General features: G+C 38.5%; 1 protein-coding gene across 1 annotated transcript in view; it reads left to right on the top strand.

Moving 5' to 3' along the window:
• The window catches only part of LOC149084823 (uncharacterized), a 98,460-nt gene that overhangs the window by 68,350 nt on the left and 13,045 nt on the right, over positions 1–17,065 (top strand). Inside the window, exon 2 of the mRNA XM_089233854.1 lies at positions 6,319–6,491. Within this exon, the coding sequence (XP_089089980.1) occupies positions 6,404–6,491 (88 nt within the window). The 5' untranslated portion in view covers positions 6,319–6,403. The remainder of the gene's footprint in view (positions 1–6,318; positions 6,492–17,065) is intronic.

The raw sequence follows: 17,065 nt of genomic DNA, 5'->3' as shown, positions 1-17,065 counted from the left end.
CCACGGCCTACTTTGCTCACATAAGCAAAATTGGTCACTTAATGTGATACATAATTATTCATTTCGATGAGCAATAACACTAATAAATGATTTGAACTCAAAATGTTCAACAATAAAGTTTGTAAAAAAAATTCAAAATTTAATCGTTAAAATAAATTCATTTTTGAAATTATCGATCTTGGGAGCTCGTGAGACATTCATTGGTGTTTTTGGTTTGGTTAACCAAGTAAATTCTGAAACGAACTCGAACACAATTATTTTTTGTTATATTACCTTATTTTCTGTTATGTTATTTCGGGTGTCAACGGGTCCATAGGAGAAAATGGAGTTTCTCGCCAAGGAACATAATGAACGAATAAAAAAAAAGGAGACATCTGATATTTTATTTAGATAATTTCCTATACAAAACATTATCCCGGCATTATAATTCACTGGGTAAACAAAATATTTGGACTCAAGTCACAGAGGCCCTAATTCCTGCCTTGCCCAGGACCTCTCCGTGTCTATAAGTCGGGCTCCGGCTAGCTGCCATTTATTTTTCAAATCACCAGAGTTACTGCGATATTATATAGGTCAATATTTTAAGAAAATGTAATTTTACATTATTTCAAGCGCAGGTCTCTCACTTCTTTCTTGATTAAAACTGGCAAGCATCGGGGGATTGCAATTGACTCTCTCCCTCTTTGTTTTCTTCTACATATAATTCCGAATGAGATAATGATTCTAAATATTTACCATTGTTTTATGAACATATCTGAAATCTCGTTAGATTGCAATGAAATTTAACCCTTTCAGGTCAAACATATTAAAAGGAAAAAAATTCGGATGAAACCACGCTTTTAATTAAACGTAAAAACACAATAAAAAATACTTTCATAGGGATATGATTGATAATATAACTATATCATTGAGTTATACTATTAATATAGAACGCAAAAACCAACGATGTTCACTAAAAATACTCGGAAATTCATTGGCGTTTATTTCCGTGTATTTTTAACGAATATCGTTCTACATTGCTAAAAAGGTAATTCCATCATACTACTAATATACTGCGATGCTTAAGAATGAGTCGATTTCGAATTGAGTAAAATCACTTTTTAAAGGTCGTATGAAAATGCATCGTTTTCTTTCAAGAAAAAACACTACATAAGTCAACGTAAAAAAAAATTCAAGCCAAAAAAATAAATTTTAATAAATTTTCTACTAAACCGACACCATCGCGAGAAGAAATTTCTATCATCCGATGCTGAAGGAGCGTGTATACCCCCACCCCCATCCATATATTCTTCGCAATATTCGAAGGAGAAACGACGCTTGTTTTCGGAGATAGTACCAAAATTTCCCTTTTATCCTTATTCTCATAATCAGCGTGGTTACGGATAGCGCTCTTGATAAGCAAAAATAGATAGCATAGGCACCGAAACCTAGGAGCTGAGGCCCTTTGAGCCCCTCTCCCCCACTGCAATTTTTAAGGGGGTACTGAGCCCCCCCCCCAATTAATTTCTAAAAATTAAATGCAATGCACATTCTCTCTGTCCTGCGTACACGCTTGAGTCTCGTGTATACAAGCAACACTCTTTATGCCTTCCCCCACCAATATTTTTTTCATGTCGGCGCCTCTGATAGATAGTACTGTCCAAGTGGCTTACTTAAGTCATGAAAATCGGTCAATATAAGAGGATTTAGTAACATCAAAATTTTAATGAAAAAAAAAATATTATTGTGCTTACGGTGTGGATTCAACACACACACACAAACATCTTCCGCATTACATTCATTTATTTTCGCCATCGAAATTACAAATAGAAACACAAAGACTCCAAGAGGCCAATTGCCCAACGAGGTGGCTGAAGCTGAAATGCATGTTTGAACCATGAAATGGAGGTCCATCCGTTGTGTAACAAACACTTTAGATACGTGACTTTTTTGCACAAAAATTCAAGACTGCTCGTCTGTAATTCATATATTGGTACTTCTACACACGTTATCTTTGGGTTTAAGTAATTCACGAACTTGAACGAATACATTACAAAAATTTTCTATTACGGCAGTTCCTCAAAGTGAGCGTCGGGCACAGATGAAACAACTACAACTACTGTGTGCAAATATTCTTAGTTTTTTTTTCGCCCATAGGCACGGATATTTACGAAGGCTTTCTTCGGAAAAGGGTCCCAGTTTTCGAAAAATTATTTTTTCCTCTCGTCCTCCCATCGCCCACTGTTTAACATATATAATTGTTTAACTGCCATAAACAATTTGACGGAATTAAAAAATGCGATATATACTGACATGTCTGTAACATTTCTTCTGATATGTTAAGAGCTACTGTTGAGAACGCAGTAATGCGATTTAATTTGCTTTCAGAAAATGGTGCACGCCACATTGAACATGCTTTGTAACACGTAAAAACCTGGGAGTAAGAAACCTGACCCAAGCCTGTCGTAAACTTCCCAGACCCCCCTCCTATTCAGATGAATCCCTTCAACGAAGCCACCTATCGGTAAATGCGGGAAGCTGAAACAACATCACCCCAAGTGAGGAGCAAATGTCCTTCAGGCCCTACTACCCCTTGGCAGTACTGGAATCACTGCCACATCTGAACCCTCCTCGCCCTAGCGGTAATAGTAAATCCCGGTACTCTGACAGAGACTCACTAATAACTAATATCCACTCCTACCTGATTCATTCCCACCCACAGGAATACAAGCGATGGCAACTTTCGGCATGAAACGTCTCGAACGTTGCTAATCTTCTCCTCAGGAAGACAACAGCACTCGAAACCCCCGAAAATTCCTACACACTCTGTTTCCTAGTTCCCTAACCATAGAATCGCCGATGACTAAACCCCCTATCGCTATCCCCCTGTACCTCATCCACGACCATCCATTCACCCTCTAAACTGTCGCGTTGTTCATGGAGATTGCTTCTTCATCGACAGGTGGCTCCGTAATAACCGGGCCCTCTAAAACTCTAACTCTGTCTCGTAACAATTCGACCTCGAGTTCCAACCTTGCCCTATCCAAATAACCGTTACAGTTGAAACTATCAGCTACTATCCCCCTAGATCAGGGAGACCTCCCGTCGCAAGCCCTACACAGCACTAATCGAGGTCGAGGCATACTAACACTATTGCTAAAAACTAGATAATAACACTTAAAAAATAGTAAAATGAGAAACGTTAACAGGAAATTAAAATAACGTAAATTACATTACAATGCATAATATACGTAAAAGATTGTATGAAAAAATTAAGTAAAATAAAATGCTCAACACTAAATCACGAGGAAGAAATGCATATGTATATAAAGAATGAAACACACCCCTAAACAGTATTAAGATACAAAGTAAAATTTTATTTTGACCCCCATTACAAGCATGAGGGGATGGTAGGGCCACTGTACTCCCTGCTATTTGCTTTCGGACGCCGATGCTCCATTCACTGGAGCATTATTGCTTTGGCCCAAGCAAGACATTGAGCTCGATGATATGCACTCAGGAATGGTACTCTCGTGGGTCTTCGGTTATCAAAGTCCATACGTAAAGTGTGCGTTGTGTGATGCATGTAATGCCTATCGACTGGACTCCTCAGTCAGCTGGGGGGGGGGGGTTATAATGTCTGGCATATATAGGTCCTTAAGGCTGAACTATATCCGACCATGACCACTTAAGCTCGATTGTCCTTCGCAGTTTCTTACGGTAACCCATTCCTTTTCCACCATCCATGTATTCTTGCCCTACTCTTGGCACTACAATACGCGTAAAGCCGAGTCGTCTAACGATTTTAGATATTTATTCAAAACAACTACTGACTGTATTATGTACTACAGCTGTGCTTGCACGTGCGCAAACGGAAGTGAGGTATGCGTACCGTTGCCTATCACTAATTCTGTGGATTTTCAGAGTGTATCGCAACATTTGTGTTTGAAATTGTTTTTACATTACTCGCCAAATCTACTATCTATCCTGGTGAATGGCAAACTACGGCCCGTTTAGCGGTTCTTTCCTGTCCGCCGCCGATTTCAAAATCATGGTATAGAAATGTTTTCAATTTCAGTGTTTTAAAAAAATTCATTTGAGGCGATGATCCTCTTTTTGCGTATGGAAAATATAGTTGTGAGAATTTCTAGATAGAAACTGATTGTTGATAGAAATTGAACTGTAGCATGCATATGCAAAAAAAAAATAAAAATAAAAATAAAATAAAATAAATAAATAAGTAAAATAAAAAAAAGATGGAACAGAAAAATGCAATAAATATGCATAAAGTTGTTAAAATATATTTACCGTATTTATTTTTTCACAGCTGGGGTAAAGAATAACTTATTGTCTCATTTGCAATGAAACCGAACCCCGTGGCAGTCTTCAAAGTATAATAATATCTCCAGTTACCGTATTCCCCCCATTAGCCGGCATGCCGGGAAACAGCGAGCGAGACCAGCATGACGGGAATACCCGTATTTTCCTTCATGATGGGAAATTCGAGTCACAGATTCTGAAAAATTCTTAGAAATACAGTATCTTTATTTTAAAAATTCATTCTTTATTTTAAAAATTCAATTGGCTAAATGCATATTGTGATCCTTTTTGAATCTCGCTTTTCCTCGCATGCCGGGAACGAACCAGATCCCAGCATTCAAAAAACTGATATCCCTCGAATTCTAAGGCATGCCGGCTATTACGGGGAATACGGTATGAATGAATGTCCGGATATGTCCGAAAAAGTTTGCCCATCGCTGATCTATTCTATCAAGTTCCATTTTATATGTTATAGCTGTCACACACACACACACACACACACACACACACACACACACACACACACAATATTCTTACAATGAATTGAAGTTAACCAATCGACATCGATTCTTATTGCATTCAAATAAAAGCAAATGATCACACCATTTAGTGAAATTTGAATATCATTGATTACGAAACGATGAACCTATCCGCTAATTGTACGAAGTACAGATGACTAGATACCAAGTGAAGATAATTGGAAAGGAATTGTCTATCCTCTGTCGTTTAATGGTAGAACACGCACCGGAAAGTGCGAGGTTGGTGGCAAGGTTTCTAGAATGGTTGGTGGTTCGATTCCACACAGGGGAATGTGACTTTTCTTCCAGTTATCTTCGCTTGGTATTCAGTCATCTATACTTCGTATCATTGACTACGGTCTGCAAGAAAGAAACTCGCATATTGAAAGCCACAAATAATTCGTCACGTGGAAGCACAAAAAAAACATTGTTTTTAATCCTTGAGAGCTTATATCGGAAATGGTTTCACTTCGCATCATCGTTATTTCGCCTCTTGACGTAAAAGATATATTGAAAATATTTTAAAAGATAAGAATCTTCAAAGTAAATTTTAAAATTATTACAGGAAGAAAAATGTTTCGTCATCTCAGCATCTGTCAAAAGATTAACGGAGGATTTTGTCGGAAAACGTGGATTAACTTTGTTGTTTCTTCAGCAAAACTGCTGAAACTGAATCGAATATGTTACTTGTATGTACTGTCTTTAACAAGAACGTTTTTGTTTTTTTTATACGTTTGTTTTTCATTATTCTAGTAGTAAAACCAAATAACGAAATCAAATCGAAGCGCTATATTGAAAAAGTTCAAATTGATTACAATGCTCAAAAAAAAAAAAAGTATGTTCCCAAAGATATTTTAATGGCTTTAGAGTATATCGGGGTTGCTTACTTCAAAATTGGTGTTGGTTTTGCTGAATTGGCTCTAGTTTTTGACATAATGCATATTCTGCATATTCTCAGCAATGTGATTTGTACGCTGCTTATATGTATTACTAACTTAAATTTATAATTTTCCCTTTATCAAAAAACTAGAGCCAATCTGACAAAGCCAATGCCAGATTCAAAATCAGCCTTTAGAAATCACTAAAATATCTTTGCCAATAATTTATGGTGTTTATTTATAACGCACAGTTTCAATGTGATTTGTGATTGTACGCTGCTTGTGTATTACCATTGAAATTTATTTTTCACTTTATCAAATTGTTCTGCAGAGTGACAATCCTTCTTTTATTATTATGGCTACCTTATATTTTTATTATCCGGAGTCCGAACAGTTTAATGATTTTCGTATCAGTGTATATGTGAATGTTTCTTTTATATATTGTTTTGATTACGAAAGTGATTTTTTCCCCATTTATAACATAATTAACTTGACCATGCATAGTTGCAATGAAATGATTGCCTCTTCTATAATGAGACTCAAGTTTTCTATCGACTCATTAACAAGTTTTCTATCGACAATGTATTACCTATATCTACGAGAATTTTTTTTTTCATTTTCAGGTCGAGTGATCCGACGTTGAAAACTCCATTCATTAAACATTAAATCATCGAACGTTTCCACGAAATGTAATTATGATAATCAGAGATGATGGATTACAGAGAAGGACTGCGAACTGTCAGCAATAATTTCGTTTTATGGGTCCAAATTGTAGTCATTTCAACATTTTTTACAGGTATTGTAACAGAAATGTCCATTATATATCTTTGAAATAAAATTTTTTGTTCTGATATGAAGAAAATGATATATTGTATTCCAGCCTTTTCGGTGTACACCGATCAATCGATAAGTTGGAGATTGTTTTTAAAGAAAGCTTATTTCATATAGAAAATATTTCCTTTCTAATAAAAATTGGACAAACCTTCAATTCAAAATACACACACACATTTTGTTTTCTTATTTCAACTAAAAGAATTAATAATCTTGCTTCTTATAACAGATAAGTACTTAAGAAGCTTATTGTGTGAAATATTAAAAGAGCAAACGTAGGAAAAAAATAGACCCCAGACATTTATGAAATATCTTTCTGTTGCGTATAAGGATCTATGCGTCAGTCTGTACATTAGATAACCCACTATACACGAAAATGCCTCGTGATCGCGGATAGGGAATGTTATGAAATTTTCATAACGCTACTACGTCATGTATGTGTACTTAAGGAGGGAGCTGCTGTCGTAAATATATGACGAGAAATATGTGGTTGTCTTGATCAAGTCTTTCCTACTAGCAAATCGGGTAAAGCACGAGATTCCGACGCCTGCAATCGCGGTCGAGCAGCGTGGACCTGTCGCCAGAAGGGAAGTCGATGTCGTGATAAATAGATTGAGACTTTGCAAACATAATAAAATATTTATTTGAACGATTACTTTACGACACAAAAAAAGGGTAGTGATACATGGAAAGATATAGAACGAGCAGCGCTGTATCAGCCACATGGCAAGGAAAAACTACTCGTTCGATTATACAGGTCAACCAGATTTTCGGGCTGAAACCTGCTTTGCACAATAATAAGACGGACCCCACAGTACTCCCCCCGAAACCGTCGGTGAGGCAGGAGGGAAACAAAATGTTCGACCAGAATAAGTTGTTACCGGTCTTGGAGGAACGGTTTTTGCTTTGTGTGATGTGGAACAGTCTGCGTCTCGTAAGTTCTTCTAGAGTAGGAAGAAATAAGGAAGGCCTGAGACGGTAGATCGACATGGTTTGAGACTTGCCATTGATGTCCAAGGTGTAGTACTTGTCACCTTGAAGGGTCTGTCTTTCTGACGAAGACATAGATAGCTGTTAGCAACGTGTTATGGACCAAGATGTCATGAATACGAAGGTTTCTCAACGACTGGCTGATGCGAAGTTTAATTCAGGAAAGAGAGAAAATTCAACTGCCCTTGCGGGTAATCGAACCATCGTCCTCTCACTTGACGAGAGAGCGCCCAAGTCCACTGGACTACTACTCTGTAAGGACAATTGAATTTTCTCTCTTTCCTGAATTCATTTTCGCATCAGCCAGTTGTTGTAAAACCTTCGTATGTATAGCGAAAAGTGACATAATCCTTGGATAAGTCGCCCTCTGGTGGCAGTGAGCAATTATGAGCTTTTTTCCTGAGTTAGGTCCGACCGTTCATGAATGGTCCCGTTCAGTGCACACGAGCTCTAAGGAAAGATTGAGAATCGTTGCCTTTGTAGTCTAGTTAGTGGTCTAGGGCGCTCACCCGGCAAGTGAGTGGACATGGGTTTGATTCCTAGCAAGGGCAGTTGAATTTTTTTCTCTTTCTTGAATTCATCTTCGCATTAGACAGTTGTTGAAAAACCTTGGTATGGATAGCGAAGAGTGACATCATCCTTGGATGTCATGAATACTCTCTCAATCGGCTGACCGGACCGAAACCTCCTTTGCACAGTAATATAAGTCGGATTCCTCACAGACTTATGTAGGATATCGTTAGATAATTCGACATTTCACGTTCGACAGTAGCAGGAGTACAATAAAAATATACGGATAACTGAGAAAAAGCACGTAACTAGGCAAAATGCCAAGGATACTTTGTCTTGAGTGGAGATGGCCTAGTCGTATCGTAGGTCACCATCGAGGCAAAAAATTTATTCAGATTACCACCCCGCAAAATAATGGGTTCACTCAGAAAGTCAGTAGATAGACCGTGCAACATAAACTTCTCTGTGTTAGTTTCGGGTGCCGAAGGCCGATGAGAGTAGCATTACTTGGTGCATTGCATCAAGTTCAACGTCTTGCTGATCCAGGCAACGCAGCGATTGGACCATAGACGATTCGAAGCAAATAGCAATGAGTGATGAGGTAAGGCGTGGAATATATATACATGATAATAAGTAGCACGAAAGCATGACACTTTCGAGCATATGCAACCAATGAGAATATTAGTTGCATTCGAACAAATTTTACCAATAAGTTCATTGGTGGCACATGCTCAATAGTGGCATACTTTCATGCTACTTAGTAGCATATATATTCCAGGCTTAATGCTCCGATCACGTATTATATTGCATATGAATATTGCATTCCATGTTGAAAGCGTAAAAGGTTATGATGGTTCAGTGAGAGGAGTGGGAGATTATTTTTCTTGACAAAATGTTTTGGAACCATTCGAACTTGTATTAACCACTCCTGATGGATTTCGTCGCATACAGGTGCTGATCTTTGTCATTTACACTGTCGACCATCAATGTGGTTGTCTACCTTTTGATTCGAAGACAATCCAGCGGAATTGTCTACAATAAAGGCCATCACAGTCGCAGACTTGAAATCTTATCGACCACGTTCGGACAACATAGAGAGAGGCACACACACCTTCGACCCTTAATTATAGACAGCTGCAGCAGATGTTTGGCAAGCAATACCATCGGTATAACGGCTGAATCCATGCCTGGTTTTTTGGTAGCCGTTATCTAGGCTAGAAGTTGTCCCACTCATTACTAACTAGCATTAATTTAGTGGTATTTCAGTTTATATCAGCGTTTCTCAATCCGCAGACAGATTTGATAATCTTAATTCTCATGAAATGGAAAATGTTTTAATTTATATTATTTATACAGTATTCTTAAGGGTTCAAATACAAATTAGACTTGCATACTTAGGGTAACTATAACTAATAAAGGGAAATACTGCAAATCGCAATACTAACTATGGAGTAAATTGCAACCAAAAAAAAAACAATTTAAGAAAAATTTTCTGATTTTTGTTAAAATTGCTGAAGAGTGAGGAAATCAAAGACTGCAGCAACTCGCAGTATACTGAAATTTATTTCATGAAAAGGCATTCATCATGACTGGGACCATTTTCATTAAAAAAAAATACGGGAAACTAATCCGAAGCAAAACACTGGATATTGCAAATTTTTTCCTTAAACATTGCCAAAATCACCAATTGTTGCTGAAATGGCTGACAATTGCGAATAAGTAGAACTGCACTCGCAGTGAATTGAAATGCATATAGAAATATCCTCTCCACTTGTCAGTACAAGAGTCATTGAAAGACTGGTTATTAGCGGAGATGAAGATTTACAAGGAAGAAAATTCGTCACTGCCCCACGAGGACTCGAAACTCGGTCTCTCGCTTGTCGGACGAGTGTGTGTGTGTGCTCTACCATCTAAACTATAAAATTTCAACCTTGGAACGTATATATGTTGAAAGGCTCCGTTCACACATGGACGGCGGCAGCAATCAACTAATAGCTCGTGAATGACATAGGCCACCAGCAATGTTCTATCTGCTTCCATAGCTTAGATGGTAGCATAGGCGTGCACAGAATTTTCTCAAGGGGGAGGGTTTATGTTTTTTCCTGCAAAGTAATACTATAATCTCGTCTTGGGGGGTTAGAACCCCCCCCCTTTTCCGTACGCCAATGGATGGTAGAGCACTCGTCCGGCAAGCGAGAGACCGGGACAGTGATGAATTTTCTTCCTTGTAATATTCATCTCCACAAATAATCAGTCCTTCAATCACTCTTGTATTGACAAGTGGATGGCCCCATGCACATGTGCATGTAGCCATCTGGTGGCCTATGTCATTCACGAGCTATTAGTTGATTGCTGCCACCGTCCATGTGTGAACGGAGCCTTTCAACATATATACGCTCCAAGGTTGAAATTTTCTATCTGCTTCCATAGTTTAGATCAGTGTTTCTTAACCTTTTTTTGCCCGTGGCCCCCCTTTGAACCATATTTTTTCCTCGCGGCTCCCCTGTCTTACCCAGAGTTTTGGACAGTCATCTAGAAGCAAGATTCTTTATACGTATTGAATTGATTTTTTCAGTGAATTTATACTGAACGAAAATTTTTCAAATAAGATTGGTCTCCAGACCACTGGCCTAGAATTTATTGAGCTCCCCGCTAGTCCGAGTTCTATTCAGGACCGTCTGAACATCATGGGTGCCCCCATAGGCAAAGTGATGCTATGGTAGTCCCATACTTAGCTGGAAATAAACAGCGCGCATATTTCCTACGTATTTTCAAAATTTATTGTACTATACAAAATATAAGGTGGGGTCACTTATGAACATAAGATCCCCTGGTATGACCCCTCACAAGAGTGGGACTGACAGAGTTGCTGCCCGGAGGCTGATATGGTTTTCATCATTTTTGTTTTTCACACTATAAATTTAATAGAGGAGGGGTCTGTGAAAAATCTAGCCGAGGGTCTGTGAAAAACCCCATCCCAGGGAACCTTCTGCAAAATGTAGGTGGTGAGGCCCGGGTGGGTCCATGCCCAAAGACGGCCCTGGTCTTATGGGTGGCTTTGTTGGATTCTGTAGTCACTAAAAAAAAATATATAAAAGCTTTATTTCTTCCCACGCATTTTTCTTCTCAGCTCTCTACAGACCTCCAAACCACCTGTCATGGCCCCTTTCTCCATTTTCTTTCGTGGCCCCCTTGAAGTATCCCAGTACCACTAGGGGGCCATATGGCCCCCGGTTGAGAACCACTGGTTTAGATGGTAGAGCGCTCGTCCGGCAAGCGAGAGACCGGGGGTTTGAGTCCCCTTGGGGGCCGTGATGAATTTTCTTCATTGTAATCTTCATCTCCACAAATAGTCAGTCTATCAATGACAATTGAAATATAGTTCAAGAAAAAATATCGATCGTGACAAATATATGAGATATGTATTTATAACATTTTCATAATTATCATAGAATAATTTATAAGTTACAAAAGTCAATTTGCATTCACTTTTTAAGTAAAGATAACAAATTCGAATGAGTATCGTTGAAAAAAGCGAGACAATTGTATAAAGTCCGAACGGTCAAAAATACAGGAATGTACCGTAAAATACGGGACACATGATCACGCAACTCGTGCTATAAGTTAGAGGTCCGTCGAATCATTTCAGATATTTTACTGGTTCTTGGGTTCAGAAAAGTTTAGAAACGCTGATTTATATGATTCTTAAATGATTATTAGTAGTAAAAAGTTTATCAGCCGTCCATAGCGCGATAAAATCAAAGAAGCAAACAATTGAATTATCCTACAAGACGCCAGTCTGATTCGCAACAAAATCCGTTAATGTAATAAAGTTTGTTTTTACCAGGTTAATTAACTCTTATTTTCACATCCAACGAAAACAATCTACTTGATTGCAATTTTAACAACGAATTTTTCATCTACGTTGATTTTTTCTCCCAATTATTCTATTAACAATCGTAATTAGTGTTGCGGACATCTACTTAATCGATAGCTAAGATAATATTCCAGCTTTAGTACATGGAAGGGAGCCAAAGAATTCAGATAAAAGATTTCGATCTTTTTCTGATTCGATCTTTACAGACTGCATGAAAATACTGTTTGCGTAACGGTAATATAGATTGACAAAAGAAGAATAACGGAGTTAAAACAATGGATAGAAAAATACTTTTTCACATGGAAAAGAATGCGAAAAATTCTGAGAAAACCAAAAAAGTTGGAAAAAAAAGTGTTTTCGAAAAAAAATCATTTAAAGGAAAACTTACGAGACGGAAAAATCGAGTTACACTTTTTAGGAAAAATACTTTGAAAAAAAATGTATAAAACGATATCGGGGGAACTTTAAAGTAAAAACGGTTGAATCTTTGAACATTAGACAACGGTTTTACTTAAGATTTCTTTTTCTATGCTTACTGTTTTCTTCGAAAATGGAATAAAAATTTTATTGTAGAAAACAACTGAAGAATAGGCCAAATAAATTTGGTAGAAAAACCGAATCTCTCCGTGGTAGGGCCATTCAAGTATTACGTCACCAGATTTGCCCTTTTTGACTCCCGCGTCAGCAAAATTTCGTCAGGTCATTCCCCCATCCCCCTACCGCATATTGGGATCAGAGGCGTACGCAGGGGGGGGGGGGGAGCAATCGCCCACCCTCCAAGACGATCAAAAATTTGATTTTTAATGCAATATACGCCCATATACGTTGTTATAGTTAATTTATATTAATTTCAAATGCTATTTGGAGACTAATAATTCAAAATTTCTCTTCAAGAAATTCATTGTGCCTCCTCCGAAGGTCGATCCTGTGTACTCCCCTGACTGGGATTGCCCTTTGAAAATATACATAGTAAGTCTGACCACCACTGTCTGACACTCTGTAGGGTGAACTTTGCTATGAATGTGCACAGGGATAATTTTTCACATGATACTAAACTGAATAGTGATACTATATTTTTACCTTGTGCTTCAAATTTTTTTGCATTAAATAATGGAGTGATATAGAGATTACCATTGCCAGTTGATGCGAATTGCAGAGCATTGAGCTCTCGTCTTCATCACGGTTTCTCTAAATTCCAGAGATGTTAATCAATCAATGTCAAGATGGTTGCTTAAAAACAACCATTTGAGTAAGGGCGGGATTACACGATTAAAATTTTGTAACAGTTCTTTACAAAACTTGAAAAAAGCTACCAATAATCCTATTGGTTACATTTGCTCGAATGTAACCGATACGCTTATAGGTCGCATTTTTTATGTTTTATAAAAGAACTTTTCTAAAACTATTATAGTGAATGTTGGCCTAATGTCGGGGGTAATTCCAGTATAGCAGCGTTTCTCAAATTTTCTGAACCCAAGGACCAGTGAAATGTCTGAAACAAATCGGCAATGGCTCCAGCGTAAGGGATGACATGAGGTCGCAGTATCTCGTCTGCATACCTTCGGGCCGTCAAAGTGCCATTCCGAATGATATGCAGGTCCGTACCTCCGCCTATGCTGATTCCACCCCATACCATCCAACCAGCTCGTCTGTATTGTGACCTTTCACGAACGAATGCGGGGTTATTTCGAGTGCCCCTGTCCCTCCATACCAGAACACGTCGGGTGTCACACTCCAGACTGAATCGGGACTCGTCTGTAAACAGCACTTGGCTCCAATCATGTTGCTCCCAATCTCGATGTTCAGCAGCCCATCTTCTTCGGGCCGCACGGTGGCGTGGGGTCAACGGAATGCAGACCATTGGCCTACGTGCATAGAGCCCTCCCTCATGAAGCCGATTACGTACTGTTTGGCTGGACACCCTTCGTCCTGTTGCCAAGAGCAACCGTCTTTGCAGCTGCGTAGCATTCTCTGTTCTGTTAACCGTATATACCGGTCATCAGTTGCTGTAGTGGCGCGTGGCCGACCTTGCCCTGGTCGACGTCTAACATTTCCTGTTTCTTGGAATCGATTCCACAGCTTTGCAACAACACTTCTGGCGACTCCAACAGCGTCCACGACACTACGTTGTGTTTGCCCGGATTCCAGTCTGCCTATAACACACCATGCCATGGATTCCGGTAAATCACTTTGTTGAGACATCCTCAAGTCACCTTGTCTCAAAAAAAAATACTACGCAATCGAATTTCACAGTTACGGCAGTAAAACAGACGTTTCTGCAACATCCCGATTTCTGCCCGTATCTCCTTTTTCTGGTTTTTGACGTCATGAACTTTGATTTGCATATGAAGTTTTCTTCTTCCGTTTCCTGCTAGGCTTTAAATTATGGATGATTCATTTTATGTTACTTATCGGTATACATCTTTGCGTAATTCTGTTAAAACCATGTGCTCCCCTAATTGTTTTGAGCAGTGTAGATTAAAATTTTAGAAGTTAAAATATTCAATAGAAAACTAATAAGGTTATACAAGATATACAGAAGACTGGATGTTGTGAAGATATTCATTATTTGAGATGTTAATTTTTTAAGGAAGGAAAATACTCATCTCTGCCTCTACCGGGAGTCGAACCCGGGTACCTCGATTGCCGGACGAGTGCTCTGACCACTAAGCTACAGAGGAGATAGAGATTTTCCTTCGCTAGAGCGTATATGTGCCGAACGGAACCGTGCAATGGACGGTGATCTTGTATTAAAAAGTGGAGAGCGACATTCATGTCATAATCAGTTTTTACTTTAAAAACATTGCAATCTAGCCTGTCCCCCCCCCCCTCCCATCCCTTGCTTACTCCAGTGGTAACTGTAACAGTAACAGCAAAATATTTGCAGATATAAGAATCAACCGTTTATAAAAATTAAAATGGATGAACCAAACGTGATTCCTATAAGCGGCGGCTACTGTATATACGACAATGAAGACGGAATCCACTGCACATTAGAGATGCCTCTACCATGTATGACTAAGATATGCACGAGATCAATTCCAGTAGAAAATATTCATCTTTTCAATTCAGTAAAATTTCCATAATTCATAACCTCTTTATTATAAGAGAAAAGATAAAAAATAAAATTCCTCATTTCTTACTCGACTGGTTTCGTATAGCGTTATCATAACCTCAAGTTCATGGATTTTTTTTTTTACACTGTATTTTCAACCGAGACATCGTCCATGAACATTTCTTAAGATTTTATACTTGCAAATGCATCATGATGATGATCTCTTTAGAAAAAATAAACGCGGTCTCTCTATTAGTATTTATTAGGGTTTACGCATTCTTGTTTACGGATGTATGGAATTTAAAGTGGTGTGTGTGTGTGAGAAGTAGTTTATGATTTTTTGTATGCAAAATCGAGCATCATTTGCACGTTCATAAACCAGCTGTTTGCTTCGAGACGAAAATCTTATGAAAATTCTATCGAATATATTTTACATTTGATAAGATTTTCGCGGCCATCATTTGATAAAAATTGTTTGGTCGGGTTCGAAGAACGTCGTGAGCTTGAGTTAATTCTAAACGTTTCCCCAACACTAGTGGTTAGAATCATCAGGGGAATTGATAAAACTGGATCAAAAGTCAAGTTTTCCGGAGTCTCAGGTTGTATTTACGTACGAGTGGCTTGACACACTATTGTTTTGCTGGTCAGTTGATCCCATGGCTGGCAGCGAATTGAAAACAGGGCGCGGTAGCCCAGGTCGATAAGATACTCACCTAAAGTACCAAAGGATGTTTAGAGGCGCCGCTAGTTCGATACCCGGTTTGTCTTTGTCAGAAAACTTTCCTTTCACATGGGTACAACAAAAACGGCGACATGGCCGCAGAAAAAATTGCTACCGTAGAGAGTCCCCTATCGAGGGGTTAGCACACCAACCTCTCGATGAGTATAAAAAACACGCCTGCCGTTCGGAATCAGCAATAAATTGTAGTTCCCGGCTAAAAAATTAGCCCTCGTGTGCATAAAATGACCGTGGTGCGACAAAAATGATCAAAGAATTGAAAACAGGTCTTACGTATGTCAAATGTGTAGTGTAGTCAAATGTCAGTTCAATAGTGTATGTCAAGTCACTCATGTACGTAAATACAACCTGAGACTTCGGAAAACTTGACTTTTGATCCAGTTTCATCAATTCCCCTGATGATGCCAACCACTAGTGTTGGGGAAACGCTGAGAATTAACTCAAGCTGACGACAGTCTTCGAACCCGAACAAACAATTTTCATCATATTTTACATTGTCATAAATTCTGATTTTTTTTTTATTCCTCAATCCCGTGAGGCCATTGAGGCGATTTACTACCGTTTTAAATCCGGAGAGGTTGAACGTGTGTCTGTCAGTGCCTGGTGAAGTAATATGTATTCAATAGGTGCTACCATAAATGTGAGAAATTGCAATTGCTGGAAGGTTAAGTAAATGGTTAGATAAAGAACTTTTCCTCATTTTTTCAAGGCTCTTCTATTTCCATTAACTTAACTAACTTCCACGATACCATCAGTGTTTTTGTATGTCAAGTCCAGCCTTGATGTTGTGTTATTGTGACTAATGAGAGTAGTTCAGACCAAGTAGACATATTCTGGAACATTTTCTATTTTGTGCGTAAAAAAAATTATCAATATCTCTCTTCGTTTTGTTTGGCGAACATCTTTATAAATTCGCATTTTCCCGTATCTAGTGTATGACCGTAGTGTTTCAAATTTTCAATGGGTTGGATAGAATGAACCACCAGTTATTAATACACCGGTCAATCAACTGCTTCGACATGGGGGACACCATTACCGTTTAGTAAGGGACAATTCCAGGTTGTGGTGCCGCAGGGGATCTTCCTCCGATAGGATTGTTAATAAGAGTATAGCTTAACTGGATGTCGTGAATTCTCGCAGAATTGACACGTTTAAAAAGAAGTACGATACGCATAGTAGGATAAATCGAGAATCTATTCTACTTAGATGAGACAACCATAATTTTTTATGGGCATTGTATTATACAGTATTAATTATTGGTTTTTTTCCTTGGTGATATATGCTCTTATATTGTGTTGCTGTATTTTGGTTCTATTTGACATCCATATTTGTTATGGGCATAATTCTTTCAGCCACCTCGTTGGGCAA

This window comes from Pholcus phalangioides, unplaced genomic scaffold (assembly GCF_987345545.1).
Source record: "Pholcus phalangioides strain wild (caught in Gottingen) unplaced genomic scaffold, Ppha-v1.0 ptg000007l_1, whole genome shotgun sequence".
In the NCBI taxonomy this organism is placed as follows: domain Eukaryota; kingdom Metazoa; phylum Arthropoda; class Arachnida; order Araneae; family Pholcidae; genus Pholcus; species Pholcus phalangioides.
This window is presented reverse-complemented; position numbering and strand designations above follow the sequence as displayed.